Source organism: Parasteatoda tepidariorum, chromosome 8 (genome assembly GCF_982258835.1).
Source record: "Parasteatoda tepidariorum strain Cologne lab strain chromosome 8, Ptep-v5.0, whole genome shotgun sequence".
Classification (NCBI taxonomy): Eukaryota; Metazoa; Arthropoda; class Arachnida; order Araneae; family Theridiidae; genus Parasteatoda; species Parasteatoda tepidariorum.
Genome location: NC_141762.1, coordinates 96,133,129 through 96,148,411, shown reverse-complemented (window position 1 = coordinate 96,148,411; position 15,283 = coordinate 96,133,129). Strand labels below are relative to the sequence as shown.

Here is a 15,283-nt window from a genome sequence, read left to right as displayed (position 1 = left end):
AAAGTGTGTTAAATACGGTGACATGATCTCGGGGTTAAATCATAACAAACACCTTTTAATGAAATATATTTAATAACAAACACAGATGATTGTAATGATACAGTGGCATGGAGGAAACTGATTACAATTAATGAAATGATTTCACATTACTGTAGCGCCATCTGTTTAGTTTTAGAAATTATTATTTACATTACGAAAAATTAACAAACTGTTTAAAGGTGCTTTTTTGATTGGGTGTTTTTAAAAAGTACTTATTTTTCCCTTTTCTAAAATGAGATATTTTTTCTTTACCGTGTCAATTTTCGCTGCGTATTGCGCAGAAACGTGCTTTTTACATTGTTCATTCAACCACAATCCATTTCGTCGGTCCGTAACGTATGATAGCGCCAATCATATTACATGTTTGATAAAATATTTGGGAGTGACAACTGAGCTGGGTTCAGCAAGATTCTTTCAATCTTGTGTACAACTCTGCTGCATTTTGCAAGATATTCTCAATTTCAGGCTTCATTTTCCGCTTACTATTCAAAATGATGAGTAAGCTTAATAAAAAATACTTCAAATTCAAGTTTTCTTCTTCCATGCAAATGATATTTAAAGATAGGAAATCAGCAAAAGACATACTTTCTCTGATTAAATGTTTTTTTCGGCGAATTTGGATTTCTGACTCCCAAAATGTACAGAGTAGCCATAATCCAAAAAGTTTTGTCGGGAATACAGTCCAAAATTTGTACCCCTTTTAACTTTTTTTACTTTTTGCATATTTCACCATGTCTTGTTAAACAAATTGAAAATCTTTTTTGCATATAATTATAAAATTCATTTTTCCGAAGGTAATTTCATAATATCTTTCAGTAAATATATATTATTTTTTATTATTTTATTTAATAATAGTCAAAAAACTTTTGGATTGTTAGGTATAAAATTTTACATGATTTTAAAGAATAAAATTTTAAATGGCAGAATACAAAATTTAAGCAAAATCAATCTAATAGTTTCTGGGATTCAAATTTTGAAGTAGTGATATTTTTAAAATTTGTCTTATAACAATGGTAAGAGAATAAAAATGTGATTTACATTATAATAATTATGCACATTGTGGTATCAAATTTATTGATTTTTATTTCGCAAAAAAAAGTATGAAGTATAAAAGACGTTTTAATTTAAATATTTTCAATTTATTTGTTTGAGCACCCTGTCAAGGGGGGCTTGACCCATGTTGGGCAAAGTATAACACCACGTGCATTGTTTGTGACAAAAACACATGATCAAGAGATGTATGCTAATAAAGCTTGATGTGACAATTGAATTATTTATTTTTTAATTTGCTAATTTTGTTTTGCTTTTAGCTCTCTCTGTTATAACCTGATTAATGAAGCACACATGACTAAATGTGGACACACCTATTGGTAAATTATATGTCTTATAACATTATTTTTCAATACAGTGTTTTTTATTTTAATCTTTATTAATGCATGTTAAAACTGTTAGCAATGGTAAATTATCTACCTTATAACATTTATTTTGTAATACTTTGTTGAGATTTACAATTATTTCTCTTCCTAATAAAATTGTAGTTGCCAAAAAACTTAAATACCTTTTCATAAGTTTTTCTATATCTGTTCCTTTTTATTTCGTAATCAATGCATATTAAAACTGTGGTCTAAAATTTTTAAAGTTATATATATATATATATATATATATATATATATATATATATATATATATATATATATATATATATATATATATATTGCAGTATGGTATGTCTATCATATGGTATCAATTAAGACACGTTTTAATTGATTTATATTCAGGCTCTTGCAATTTGCGTTGTTATTGGTTAATAATTTGGATTTTTTTTTTTTTTTTAATTTGCTTTTTCATAGCAAATTTTAAAAAAAAGCTAGTTACAATTTATTGCAAGGATGATGAAAAATAAGTACACCACTGAAAATTTTCTATCATTGCCTTTCAAAAAGGATAAAAAACAAATCAAATAAAACTTTAAATCCATTAACCATTAAATCCATAATCCAATCTGATTTTTTCTTTTTTATTTATTTTTTTAGTGTATGCAATTAAAAAGAAAGCTGTTATTAAAATGCAAGCTATATTTTCGTATTTGTCGTACAAGAACTACAGTACAATTTTGATATCCATGTTAAAAGAAAAAAGAGTTGCAAATTTGTTGCAAAAAAAAAAAAAAATATATGAATTTATAATTGAAATTGATTTTTTATAGATTTTTTTTTTTTTTAAATTATCTACCATTTTGTTTGAACATGAACTGTTTAATTGAATTTTAGAATTGCATGTCTATATTTTAATTGTGTTTATTATCATTATAATGCACATTCTTTATTTTGGATATATTGTTCATTGCTCTAAAATTCTGAAAGTGATCTTTTTGCACATGTTCAAATTAACCCTAGCAACAATTTTACTTAGGACAATTTACCAGTTGGACTCGATATAGGTCGTATAAGTTAATGCACTGCAGGACCGATATTGGGGTGTCTGGATGTTTTAATATGGGTCCTAGAATGGCCTATATAGGGCCTACATCAGCCAATATAGAACCTATATTAGCTAAATAATGGATATAAAATATTGGATGAATCTGACTATTCTATATAGGACCGATATTGGTTGTAAATGTTCGTAAAATATCGGGTGAATTGGAAAATTCTATATAGGGTCAATATCGGAAAAATAAGGACAATTTGAACAATTATTCAGCCAATATTCACGAATATTGGCTCAATGAGGGCATTAATTATTTTGTTGCTAGGAAAAATATATTGAAAATAGTAGTTAGTTCCGTAAAGTGCTTGTTAAAGTGTTTAGTTTCTTTTTTTTCTTGTGATTTTATTTTGAAACTTTTTTTGCACACTTTTTAGCTCTGTTATTCAATTGAAGTTAGTGCATGTGCTTTTATTTAATGTATTTTATTTTTTCTGTATAAATTTTATTCAAATAAAAAAAATTTTTTGAACATTAAAATTCTATTTAAATTTTCCTTTAAAAAAATATCACATTTTAAAACCATAATTTACAGTGCATCACTAGTTAATCCGGCGTGATAATTTTTAAATAGGATATATTTTAAACCTAGTTTTATCAATTCTTGCAAAATAAAAATAACATCTTTCTTTTCAATTAATGGTATTTATGTTCATTCGCATTTTAGTTATGCCTGCATAAAAACTGCAATTGAAACCCAGAAAAAATGTCCTAAATGCAGCACACCAATTGAAAGTGTTGATGAAATCTTCCCCAATTGTTTATGTAAGTCTTTTGATTATTATTTCATTATCTAAATAATTTTGTATCTTCTAGTAAAATGTTCTTCATTTATGTTCATATTATCATCAGTTATTGTTTTAGTAGCCAAGTTTTAATTGTGTAATGTAAAGTTTAGTAATCAACTATTAATTTTTACTTTTGTCAAGTACAATATAACCTTATACATATATAGCCAAATAGGCCGGCTAAATATCTTGTGTTATCAAAAATTGTAATATTTTTTTAACATTTAAGTCAATCACATTGCAGCATTTTTAACATTGCAGTACAAAGTTTGCGAATGTGCAAAGAGTTCCAAGTTTTTCACAATTTTCAATGATAAATCGGAAGTTGTTATGGAATAAATCATCAGAGGAAGGCATTGACCCACATTGGACTGTCTGGCCAACTATGATAACAATTCTCTCTTTTACTTTTTTTATTTATTTTATTTAAATTCCTACTATTAGTTCACACTCTCCCTATATCTTAGTCAAATTTTCAATCGTTAATAAAATACTTTTTATTTATTCACTCAAGTTCAAATACATTTTTGAAGTTGTTGTGGATGACACTCAATGTTAATACGGTTTTTTAAAATATTAATTTATTTATTGAATTTAGTTAATTAATTTTAGTTTTATAAGAGAGAAATTTTTTTCTAATTATTTAATAAAAAGTAACTAAGATAACATTTTTCTTTTTTGACCTAAGTAGGAATTGACTTAAATTTTTTTTTTTTTATATTACTTGTTCTCTTGATTATTTTCATTTAGTTATTATTGTTCAATTTTTAAATAAACTAGATATTGTTGTGTAAGAAAATATTTTTGTCAACTTAAAAAAGAACTGACACTGCATTATTAATTGCAGTAAATGAAGTAGTTGCCAAAGAAAAGAGTCGAATCCCCAGTAAACGAGTGAAATGCTGCCCAGAAGTAATTTTTTTTCTTTTTCTGATTATTATATATTGTTTTAAAAATGCGTATTCACTGTATATATGTGTATCTGTGAAGAAATAATAAAACTCTGTTAAATGAAGCTGTAACGTGGTTACGTAGCTTTTTTAAAAGATGCTTTTTTCATTGGGTGTTTTTAAGAAGTGTTTAATTTTCCCTTTTCGAAAAGGAAATATTTTTTCTTCACCATATTAATTTTTGCCTCGAATTATACCAAAAAAAAAAAAAAAAAAGCATTGTTCACATTCTTTTATTCAACATTTTCACAATTCATTCAACCGCAATCTATTTCGGCGTACTCAGAAGGTCTATAACATATGAAAGCGCAATAATTTTACATGTTTGATGAAACACTTGCGAGTTCGCATGTGTGTCTACTGAGCTGGGTTCTGTGAGATTGTACTCTCGTGTGCAACTCTGCTTCAGTTTGTAAAGTATTCTCAATTTCAAGCTTCATTTTCCACCTTCTGATATTGAACTGAAAAATCTCTTGATCATTTTATAATGGCTAATATAATATTTGTCAGAATCTAGTTATTTTATCATGATTGTGTAAAGTCTTTGAAAATTATTTTGCATTTTGTTTATGTATGGTGCTTAAAAATTATCTTGTGAGTGCTTGTAAAGTACTTGAAAGTTGCTTATTTTTTGTTGAAAAATTTAGCTGCCTGCGTAACTGTGGAGAAATCATAAAACTTTGTGAAATGAAGATGTAATCTTCTTTCTCTTTTCACTCAATAATTTAAATATATCAAATTAATTCTGTTATAATGAATTTTTCTGAAGCTGCAACCAGGAGTAGTCTTTCAGTTTTCAAAAAAATAATAAATACCATCAAAACAAAGCAATTGGAAGAAAAAAATAGTGCTTATTAAATAAAGATACCACCAGTGTTAATTCGTAAATTGTAATTTTTTTATTAATCGCCATCACTTGTGTCTATTTCCCATTGGCTTCAGAAATACCAGAATTGCCACTCTGCTATTGTTACCCAGTGGACACCTGTAGCTAAGCCATGACGGTGGAGTAGCCTCGCCCACGTCATACAACCACAAACCCGTTTATAGGGCAGGTTACATTCACACCGAAGAAAAGACATAGAACACGGAGAGAGAGAAAGTTACATCCATGCCTACGGTGTGATTCGAACCCAAAACCACTGGCCCCATAGTCCAGTACAGTAACCACTGGACCAATGATCAGCATTAATTATTATTATTAATTTCAAATTTAAGTGGATGTATTTGTTTAAACTTTTTTGATTGAAATGTCTTTGTTTTTATAATAATGGTTTAATTTTTAGAATTTATTAGCTTCTTATGGGTTTTGTTTCAACATTCTCTTACAGCATACAGACAGCTTGTTTGAACTACAGTCATTTTTATCTAAAGAGAAATGTAATCTGACCATAGAGGAAGTTAATTTAATGCTGGAAGTCTTGGCTCAGAAAAAACAACAGTTAGAAGCTGTAAGTTCCTCATTCATTGTTTTATCTTCAATTAGTCTTTAATTGTTGCTATAATTTTGATGTCATTAGTCTGTATGATTGATGATATTTATATAATAGTTTTCTGTAAATAATATTTATAACCGTCGTTGAACAGCCAACCCAATTTTGGGTTTACGACTACCTACTCGGGCTGATCAAAGTGGTCACCCACCCTCTCACTGACCTCAGTCAAGAGGACCAGTGGCACTTAAGCATAAATGAAAAATTTAGTTAGATAAGGCATAAATGAAAAATTAAGCATAAAGGAAAAATTAAGATAAATTAAACATAAATGAAAAATTAAGATGTAAGAAATAAAATGAAGGAAAAAAAACAATAAGCTTTAGTATTGGCTTTAGTTAATCAAGGTATCCGTATTAAAGAGGTTTAACTGTATGTTATTATTCTTGAATGTATTTAATTTGTTTAAATAATCCTTTTTAAAAATCATATGTATGAAAAAAACTCTGTTACTAATTTTGAAGTTAACATTTTTATTTTATTTTTTTAATTTTATGTAGGATTGTAGAGAAACTGAGCTACTCATCCTGAGAGAATTTTTAGAAGAAGTTCAACGGCACAAAAAGGAGGTAAATATTCAGATTATTTTTCTTTCTTTTTTTTGAATGATTGTTAAGAGAGACCTAATCAGATGCCTTACACTTACAGGAGTTGAAAAGAATTCAAGAACAACTACAAATGGTTGATGGAGATATTAGTGTTGTAAAGGTAATATACTTTCATATAATTAGTTATATTTATTCTATTATAATTCATTTCTGCCTTTCAGTAACATGTTTTAATTCATGCCTTGTTAGCATGTGGAATAAGAATTTATAGGTGCGGGGAGAGGGGTTATCGACAATATCAACCTTCATCTATGAAAAGTTACCCCCAACACAGAATTGAGTTAACATGCCTTATATACTAGTGAATTGGTATTAAATTTTTGTAGCGGTAGGTACACTACAGTACCCCCTCCCCCCATCAGAATTTTATCTGTGATAGAACTCAATGACTGGGATTACCACTAGTTTATTCATTGCAGTTTTTGTGAGAAGGCGGGAGAGCTGTATTAAGATCACCGTACTTTTGAGTGCTAATAATGAGAACTGCATTAAGTTCACGGTCGTTGTCGCTTCTGTGTTGCCATTAGCAGTCAAGTGTATACAGGACATCATTGTGTGTGATCGAGACTTATCAACAGCACTAGAAGGTGAATAAAATCACAGACACAAGTAACAAGTCAACTGTTCAATGTGGACAATCCATCAAAGTAGGGGTGTTTAAATCGAAGTGGGAGTTTCTGTCGTTTTAGGCATGATCACATAGCATCCGGAGGTCCCCAATGTGGGGCCAGTGTTATCGGCAATATCAACCTTTATGTATGAAATGGTTCCCCGAGACTGAACCGAGTTAACATGTCTTATATACTAATGAATTGAAATTGTATTTTTGTAGTGGTAACTGCATTAGGTAACCATTTAAAATTGCTGTAAGTTAAATAGTCTATAATTTTCGTATGATTGATTGCTGATAGTGTATTCTTTTAGTCTTTTTATTTATTTATTTCTAATGTGGGGAATGCTCTACTTGTATCTGAGATAACTTCTAACTTATTTAATAATAACAGTTTAGTCTCATCAATTCATTTCAATCGGTATGTAAATGTAATTTATTGAAAATCCATAAAAAAAAAAATTTAAAAATTACCGTATATTCCGGCATATAACACGCACTTTTAATACAAAAAGTAACATTGGAATTTACGGGTGCACGATATACGCCGAATATAAAAAATTATAGATTAAAAAAATTTAAATATAGAAAAATTAAATGTGGATATAGGGGAACAACATTCTTGCACGCACCTGCACTGCTGAATACAACAATCTCTTTTCTCAGAATCACATTATTACTTTTTCAACTCTACCCTCATATACATGTCAAATTCAGTTCTTTTATTTTTGCAAAAGATAAGGAAAAAACTTTTTATTTACGATCTTGAAAAACGAGATATTGCACATGTACAATCCAAATTTTCGTGCTCGTTGTGCAAAGAGTATATTTTAGAATTTAAAAAAATAATTTCTACTACTCAAAAAATCATAGAAGCTGTAACACATAAAACAATAAATTTGAAAATAATTTCTCGAAACATTTCTCAATCAAATAAATCAATTAACTGAAAATAAAAATTTAAAGAAATAAAAATTTCAACAGTAAATACTATCAATATATAAAAAGTAGTTTCACTTTGAAACATCAAATATGGGAAAAATTAAAATCATAATCATTTAAGAAATTGATTTATGAGAAATGTAAAAAACTTTAACTCAAAGGATACCTGAAAAAGTTCGAATTAGTCCGAGATATTTTGAAAACCACAACAGAGATGGGAATGCGTTGAAATTCCGTAAACACAATTCCAAAACCAAAGACGTGAGCTGCTAGGGAAAAAATTTGTTTCTTCGTTAAGATGAATCGTAAATTAACACCAATAGTGACGGAGAAATTGAAGCTTATTTTTCTTTTGAATGTCGAATATTTAAGTAGACCATCGTGGGTGTGAGAACAATTATTCATCGACGATAAGATCCAGCTCAGCACTTAAGAGTGGCAAAATCAACGCTTTCTCCAAGGGATAGGGTTTCAATAAAACATGTTAATTATCAAGAGTTCGATGCAGTTATTCTTTTTAGTCCAAGGCAGGAAATTGAAGCTCAGCTTTCTAGTAGTCTCAGGAACGTAGACAAAATATGCAGCATAGACATATGGAAAACCGATGATCGTTTAGTTCCACTGTGCGTAGGTATAATTTATAATAAACTAAACGCTTGATGATTGAAGAGATTATTTTTTTTTTTTTGATGAAGATACAGGATGAATTAATTATTGCCATAAGTTGAAGAAGAATTTGACTGCTTATTTACCAAATGTCCATTTGAAAAAATGATTTGAAGTTATTCCATATTTTTGATGTACCCTCTTCCGAAAATGATTTATTTATTTTCAAATGAGATATTTAATATCTTTAATGTACCGTACGAACTGTACCCCTTCCCGACCGTTCAATCCTGTCGACTTATAACGTCGTTGCCGAGTGGAAGGATTAAAACAGGTCATAGGTCGGGAAGGAGGGTACAAAATTTATTTCTTAATTATTAGACAAGAGCAGTCATGAGAATGAGTAAAAGTGCACACGAAAAGTTGCTCTCCTTGGTTATATGTTAGGGAAAATCTTGCAAAGTAAAATCCGTAAAATATCTTATTTTAGGGAAAGAGGGAAATCTTAGTAGTTGCTATTGGTTTATGAAAGAGATCGAACGTTTCCCACACAAGAGCAAAGGGAAAAATGTCCTGCTCTTAATTAAATGCATACTTGAGCCAAAAATAGATTTAAGAACAGGATGTGGCTTTTAAAAGTGTGAGAAAGTATTTCAAATAGAATAATTAATTAGGAAGAAGTTTTATAGCAGAGAAACTAACATAAAAAGATTAATTGAAGCTTTTTATGTTACATATATACATATATATATGTATATATATATATATATATATATATATATATATATATATATATATATATATATATATATATATATATATATATATACATATATATATATATATATATATATATATATATATATATATATATATATATATATATATATATATATATAATAAATAAAGACAAAAAGGATAAAAGGAGAAGAGAGAAAATTTATAAGTTTTTTATTAACTGTGCATATTTTCCATTGTTTATTATTTTCCATATTTCTCATTATTTTAAGTACAGTATTTTAAGTAAATTTGTCTTTATTTATTTTATTTACAGGATACTCTTAAATCCCATGTATTGATGTACCCTGTAAGTATTTTTACTTTTTATTTTACTACAAAATTATGTACCTCAATATAGTTGCATTTACTCTACTTAGCTTTTCATTTTTTGTATCTGTAATTACACTACTTACCATTTTCTTAGAAAAAAATCTGCAACAGACACTTATTGAAATTATTAGTAATCTATCAGCCCAGTGGCTGAGTGGTAGTGCTTCACGTTCTCGTGCCACAGGTCCTTAGTTCGATCCTCGGGGCAGGCAAGGTTGACGTAGCCTTTCATCCCTACAGTGGGTAGATAAAATGAGTACTAAGCATGTTTGGGAACTTAACTCTAGGGGTTCCACCTTCGGCTGACCAGCCAACCAGAACATCTGCTGTTGTCCTTTTCAGAGCCCAAGGTCAAGATAACTGAGATGGGCAGAGTTGGCCTTCTATGCGCTATTGCGCCACTGAGTTTAGTTTTATTCATGGAGAATTTTGGTTGTTTAGAAATGGAAATTAAAAATTTCTTCATATAAGCAAAAAATATACTTCTTTCACGGAAAAAAATGCACTCAAAATTCAATGACCATTATAGATGTCAAAATGAAGACTTTCATGATCTTTAAAATCTGCTTTTAAAATCATTTTCTTAAATAAATCTTTGACTCTTGTGTTAATAAAAATTTTAAGGGTATTGTTTTGGTTTAAACTTTTGTTTAAATTGTAAATGCTATATGTGTTTTTTTTTTAATTAATTTTTTTTAAATTAATGTTTTTTTTTTAAATTAATTTTGGGCTTTCTCAGTTTTCTTACCTCGTAACTTTTAGGATTTTACTGATATATGTCTGAAAATTAAGAAAAACATTTTTCTGTGGTATTACAATCGTACTATTTGATAAAATTACTTAATAACAAATTTATTTTGCACTATATACATATGGTTTATATGATATCTATGTCGCTTGTGATATTTTATGTCTCTCATATTGCATTACTGTGATGAGCAAAAAAAATTTTTTTTCACTGCTCTATTTGTGTATTTCCTCCTTTAAAAATTATAAGACTATCCTTACCCATTTTTTTAGTGAATTTTAAACTTTTGTTTTTCTATTTCATATAAATCTATTTTTTGGCTTTTAGTATATACAATTTTTCATATGTTCAAATTTTCTATAAACTGTGTGTTTCAGTATTTGTTTAAATATTCTAGTTAATCTGCAATTGTTTTGTAGCCTCAGAAGCAAATAAAATGTGAGCCTTCAACTTCTGCTGTAAATAACTGTTCTCTAAACTTGGGTAACTGTTCCTATGCTAAAAAACAAGATGGTTTCAATGGGAGTAAATATGTAAGTAGTTTTTTTTTTTAAAGCTAATAATTAGTATTTATATCATTGCCATAATCACTGATTTTCAACAATTCCAGTTATTGCTTTATCAGTTTACAGGGTTTCCACTCCACAGGGAAAACAGGAAAATTTAAAAATCACCTTAATTAGCAGGGAATTTTGAGTTTTTCCTTACGAACTGGGAGAATACAGGGAATTTTATTTCTTATTTTTGTCTTTTTTTGAAAAGTGATGACCTCTTAAAGCTCATTCTATGGGATATTTTAAGGATGATATTTCTGCTATGCTAAACTGTTTAATTCACGTTTAAGTATGTTAAGCTGTCCTTATTTCTTTAAGTTTTTACAGCAATTAAAAATAGTATAGTCAAATTTCTAATAATCGAGCACAAATTTCCAAACAGCATTACCAACAAAGAAAGTTAGATGTCAAAAATCTTTAAAAATTTTAGTTTCAATGTTAAAGGTATGTTAAAAAAATTTCTAGAAATAAATAAATGTAGTATAATTAATTTACAGAAATGCCAGTATTTTTCTACTAAAAACAATTCAAGCACTTTTAATCAAATTTTGAAAATAAATTTTATTTTTTAAAATACCCCTTATAACTCGAAAGCTCTTTATCTCAAATTTTTCGCCTTTCCCGTGAGATTTGAGATAAACAGGTCCGACTGTATATTTATATCACTTTTTACTACAGTTGTTGATTGTTATATGAAGACAAATCAAACTTTTTAAAACTGATTTTTAGTGTCATAAACTGTTTGCTAAATTAACTATTATGTGTTGACTGTTTTTTTTTCTATGTTACAGGTGAGTAAGACGTGTGTTGCTCCTAGTTTCAATTCCAGAAAGAAAAGAATGTATGAGCACTATAATGATCTTCAAAAAAGTTACTTTAACCTGAAGTCCCTAGATAGCATTCCTTCAGAAAATGGTATGCATAAAATATTATTATTATTATTTTTTTTTTAATTGAGCTATAAATAATTGCAATAAATAGTTTTTAGACATATTAACCCATTTTAGGCCAAGCATATAAATTTTTTAAAATGTAGTATTGTTTTCATTGAAATATGCTTACAATACATTAAAAAAAAAACACAAAAAAAAGTTTGTATGAAAAATTATATTTTATATAAGAAATTAAATGCTGCGTGTAGGCACCATTCACCAAATCAATGAGCAAACCATTTAGTTGAACGCTTGTTTATTTTCATGAAATTTGTTTCATTATTATTTTTTTTTTTTATTTACTGACTTGCAACTTTTATCCATCATAAAAGCATATGATAAATCTCAAAAGGAATAATTATGCATTTTTAAAAAATTTCATTTGTCAATAACCATTTTAAGTTTAAAAAATCTTGCGCAGTTTAAAAATTTCTCAACAGAAAGTGTTTATTCCAACTGAATTACTAATGATTTATGGATGCCTTAAGAACCCTTGACAACAGCAGAAAAATAAAATTGGTGAAAAATATATGTCACACTTTTAATAAAAAAATATTTATTGAAATGGTGCTTTTGCACACCTTTGGCCTAAAATGGGTTATTGTAATTTATTTTATTCATTTTAAGTTGACTTCTTGTTATTCACATTTTGAAATTCATTCATTTGTACAGATATAAATCCTTTAATTCATTTCAGAGCAATTGGCGAAAAAGCAAGGCTATAATTTTTAATCAAATTTGTCTTACAGCTATAGATTTAAGCTCTTTAGGACTGGTGGAAGGAAAGGGGAGCACTTCCCCAGGCCCACATGCTTTGTATTTGCTTGTGTACTAAGTGCTAATAAAAGAGTACTGAATTGAAATCACATCCATGTGATCTTAGGCAGTGGTCGGAAAAACTACATTATTTTTGTTATGACTACTTTGTTACAAATGTAGTTAACTAAAACTACTTTTTTTAAAATGTAGTGACTATAAACTACTTTGGAATCATAGTAACTACTTCACTACTTTAAGGAGTAGAGCTTTGCTGGAGAACTTAATTTACACCTATGTTCAAAATGGTTTTGAATAAGAAATAGGCTTACATCAAATATTAGGGAATAATTACAAAATATTTGTTCATGTTTACATGAGCCACTTTGTTATTCGAAATTTTTTTTAATTCATTCATTTAACCTTCAACTTTTTATCCCTTTTTCGACGGTAATTATTTAATTTAAGAACTGCGAAACTATCAAATACTTTAAATTTTTAAATTGTTTAATGCTCTTTTATTTCCCCTAAGAAATTAAGTACTTCGAAAATATGTTCCCTTCCTGTGAAATAACATCAATGTTCAACGAGTGTGCATTCACATGTGAAAATGTGACTGAAATGATTAATTATTTATTTTTCAAAATGACTAGTTTATATATTAGCTATATGTGATTTTAAATACATAATTTCTATTAATGCTCAGCTGCGGCCGTAGGGTTGCATCCATTGTATCCAACTGGTTGCATCCATTGTATCCAACTGGTTGCATCCATTGACAGATCTGCTAAGATTTGTACCCATAAAATTTTAAAAACTAGTTTGCTTTAGAGCCATGTTACTATTCTTAACTAACGTTAAAAGTAGTTGCTAGGATCACTACAAACTACTGGTTTATTATTTTTTTTTTTTTTGTATCCCACTACTCACTGCACTGCAAACTACGAAGAGTAGCAACTACAATAGTTTCACTACTTGAAGTGCGCTATTTCCGACCACTGATCTTAAGCCACTAGAGTCAGGAAGGCTTGTTTCATGTGTGATATAGTGGTTTGTGAAAGGAAAATTGCACGATCACACATGTGGTCATCATCCTGGAGGAGTTAATTCTTGATTTATGACATCTTAATTAAGTGTTAATTTTTAGTGCTATGTTTTATGAATAAAAGTGTATAGAATGAATTTCTTTCTATATTGTGTTCAATTACATTTTGTTTAGTTCAATTAAGTTTTTTTTTAAATTTATAATCTAATGTATAAAGTATTTTGCCCTCTCAAAAATAAATTTCTTATAAATAAGTTTTATTTTAAAACTTAAATAAATGGTTTTCTAAATTTTGTTTTATTTTGTTTATACAGGTTCTATGAGGACTTCAGGTATTGATTTATTTGAAGAAAATTTAATAAAATTTACTAGATTTAGTTATGTGAGACCTTTAGCTGCCTTAAACTATTCCAATGATTCTTTCAATGGATCCAATATAGTATCTAGGTAATCATTACTTTTACAATCTTCCTTACTTTTTCAATGAAATGTTTTGTTATATTCAACTTATATAAATTCAAATTATTATTTTTCAGCATTGAATTCGAAAAAGATAATGAATATTTTGCAATTGCGGGGGTCACGAAAAAAATAAAGGTGTGTTCCATCATAACTATTTTTAACTGTGCATTATTATGTGTTTTAATTCATCTAAGCGTCTATTTTTGAATTAACAATCTTTAAAGATTCATCATTGTGTAAAAAACAAATGAACTAGAATCTTGTGATTTGTTTAAAGTATCTTTTATAATATCTCACCGTTCTCTGATAAAGCTTTATGTCATTTTGTTTCTGCCAGTTCTTCACATTTTGTGTCAAGGCTATAAAAAAAAAACTTTTTTATGATTTTTTTTATGTGATACAACAAAATAAAAGAAACTATAGCTTTTTTTATAATAAGTTGTTCCAAAGAGCTACAAAACAAAATAGTGACCATAGAGCCTTTCTTTTTAATGTATGTAGGGCTGTACTTGCAAATTTTAAGTTAAGATAAATATTTCAGTTATATATGCAAATAATTTTTGAACTATAGGCTTTCTCTTCTTTTTTTTTTACTAATTTTTACAAGAACTGTTCATTTATTTATTTTTTAAATAAAACTTACTCAGCAAAATAGCTAATTATACAAAAATACGAAATAATTATACATACTTTTGTAAATAATGTATTATTATTTCATACTTAATTAGTAATTGATAATTATTATTAAACAAATGCCATCCATTGACTATTAGGTCATTAGGCTTCTAGCTTTCCAGTACTTCTTAACAATACAGTCAAAGTCTTTTAGTGCAGAGCACGTGTCCAAATGCTCAGCAGTCGTGGCTTGTCCGGAGTTACATGACTGCGCATTTGGACACGTGTTCATTGATAAAATATTAAATTGCCTTATTATAGTAATTTTAAGTTGGAAGTCAAAAAAAGGAAGATTTGTTTCAAATTACTACTTCAGCTAACTTTCGTGTTATTTATTTTTGTTTTTTCTAAGTTTCCAATCAGTTATGTGAGATGTACACAAAAATTTGAATACTGAGAAACTTTACCTCTCCTTATAAGCATAGAATGAAAATAGAAAGATTTTTTTCCAAAATCCTGAAATGTCCTAACTCCTTAA

The 15,283-nt window shown here is 28.2% G+C and overlaps 1 protein-coding gene across 2 annotated transcripts in view; it reads left to right on the top strand.

Moving 5' to 3' along the window:
* LOC107453623 (E3 ubiquitin-protein ligase COP1) overlaps positions 1-15,283 on the top strand; it is a 46,309-nt gene that overhangs the window by 11,812 nt on the left and 19,214 nt on the right. For both annotated transcript variants that reach the window (XM_016070513.3, XM_087169458.1), the window contains exons 3-13: positions 1,350-1,409; positions 3,194-3,291; positions 4,162-4,226; positions 5,596-5,715; positions 6,258-6,326; positions 6,406-6,465; positions 9,578-9,610; positions 10,801-10,914; positions 11,727-11,850; positions 13,983-14,115; positions 14,205-14,265. In XM_016070513.3, the coding sequence (XP_015925999.1) occupies positions 1,350-1,409; positions 3,194-3,291; positions 4,162-4,226; positions 5,596-5,715; positions 6,258-6,326; positions 6,406-6,465; positions 9,578-9,610; positions 10,801-10,914; positions 11,727-11,850; positions 13,983-14,115; positions 14,205-14,265 (937 nt within the window). The remainder of the gene's footprint in view (positions 1-1,349; positions 1,410-3,193; positions 3,292-4,161; positions 4,227-5,595; positions 5,716-6,257; positions 6,327-6,405; positions 6,466-9,577; positions 9,611-10,800; positions 10,915-11,726; positions 11,851-13,982; positions 14,116-14,204; positions 14,266-15,283) is intronic.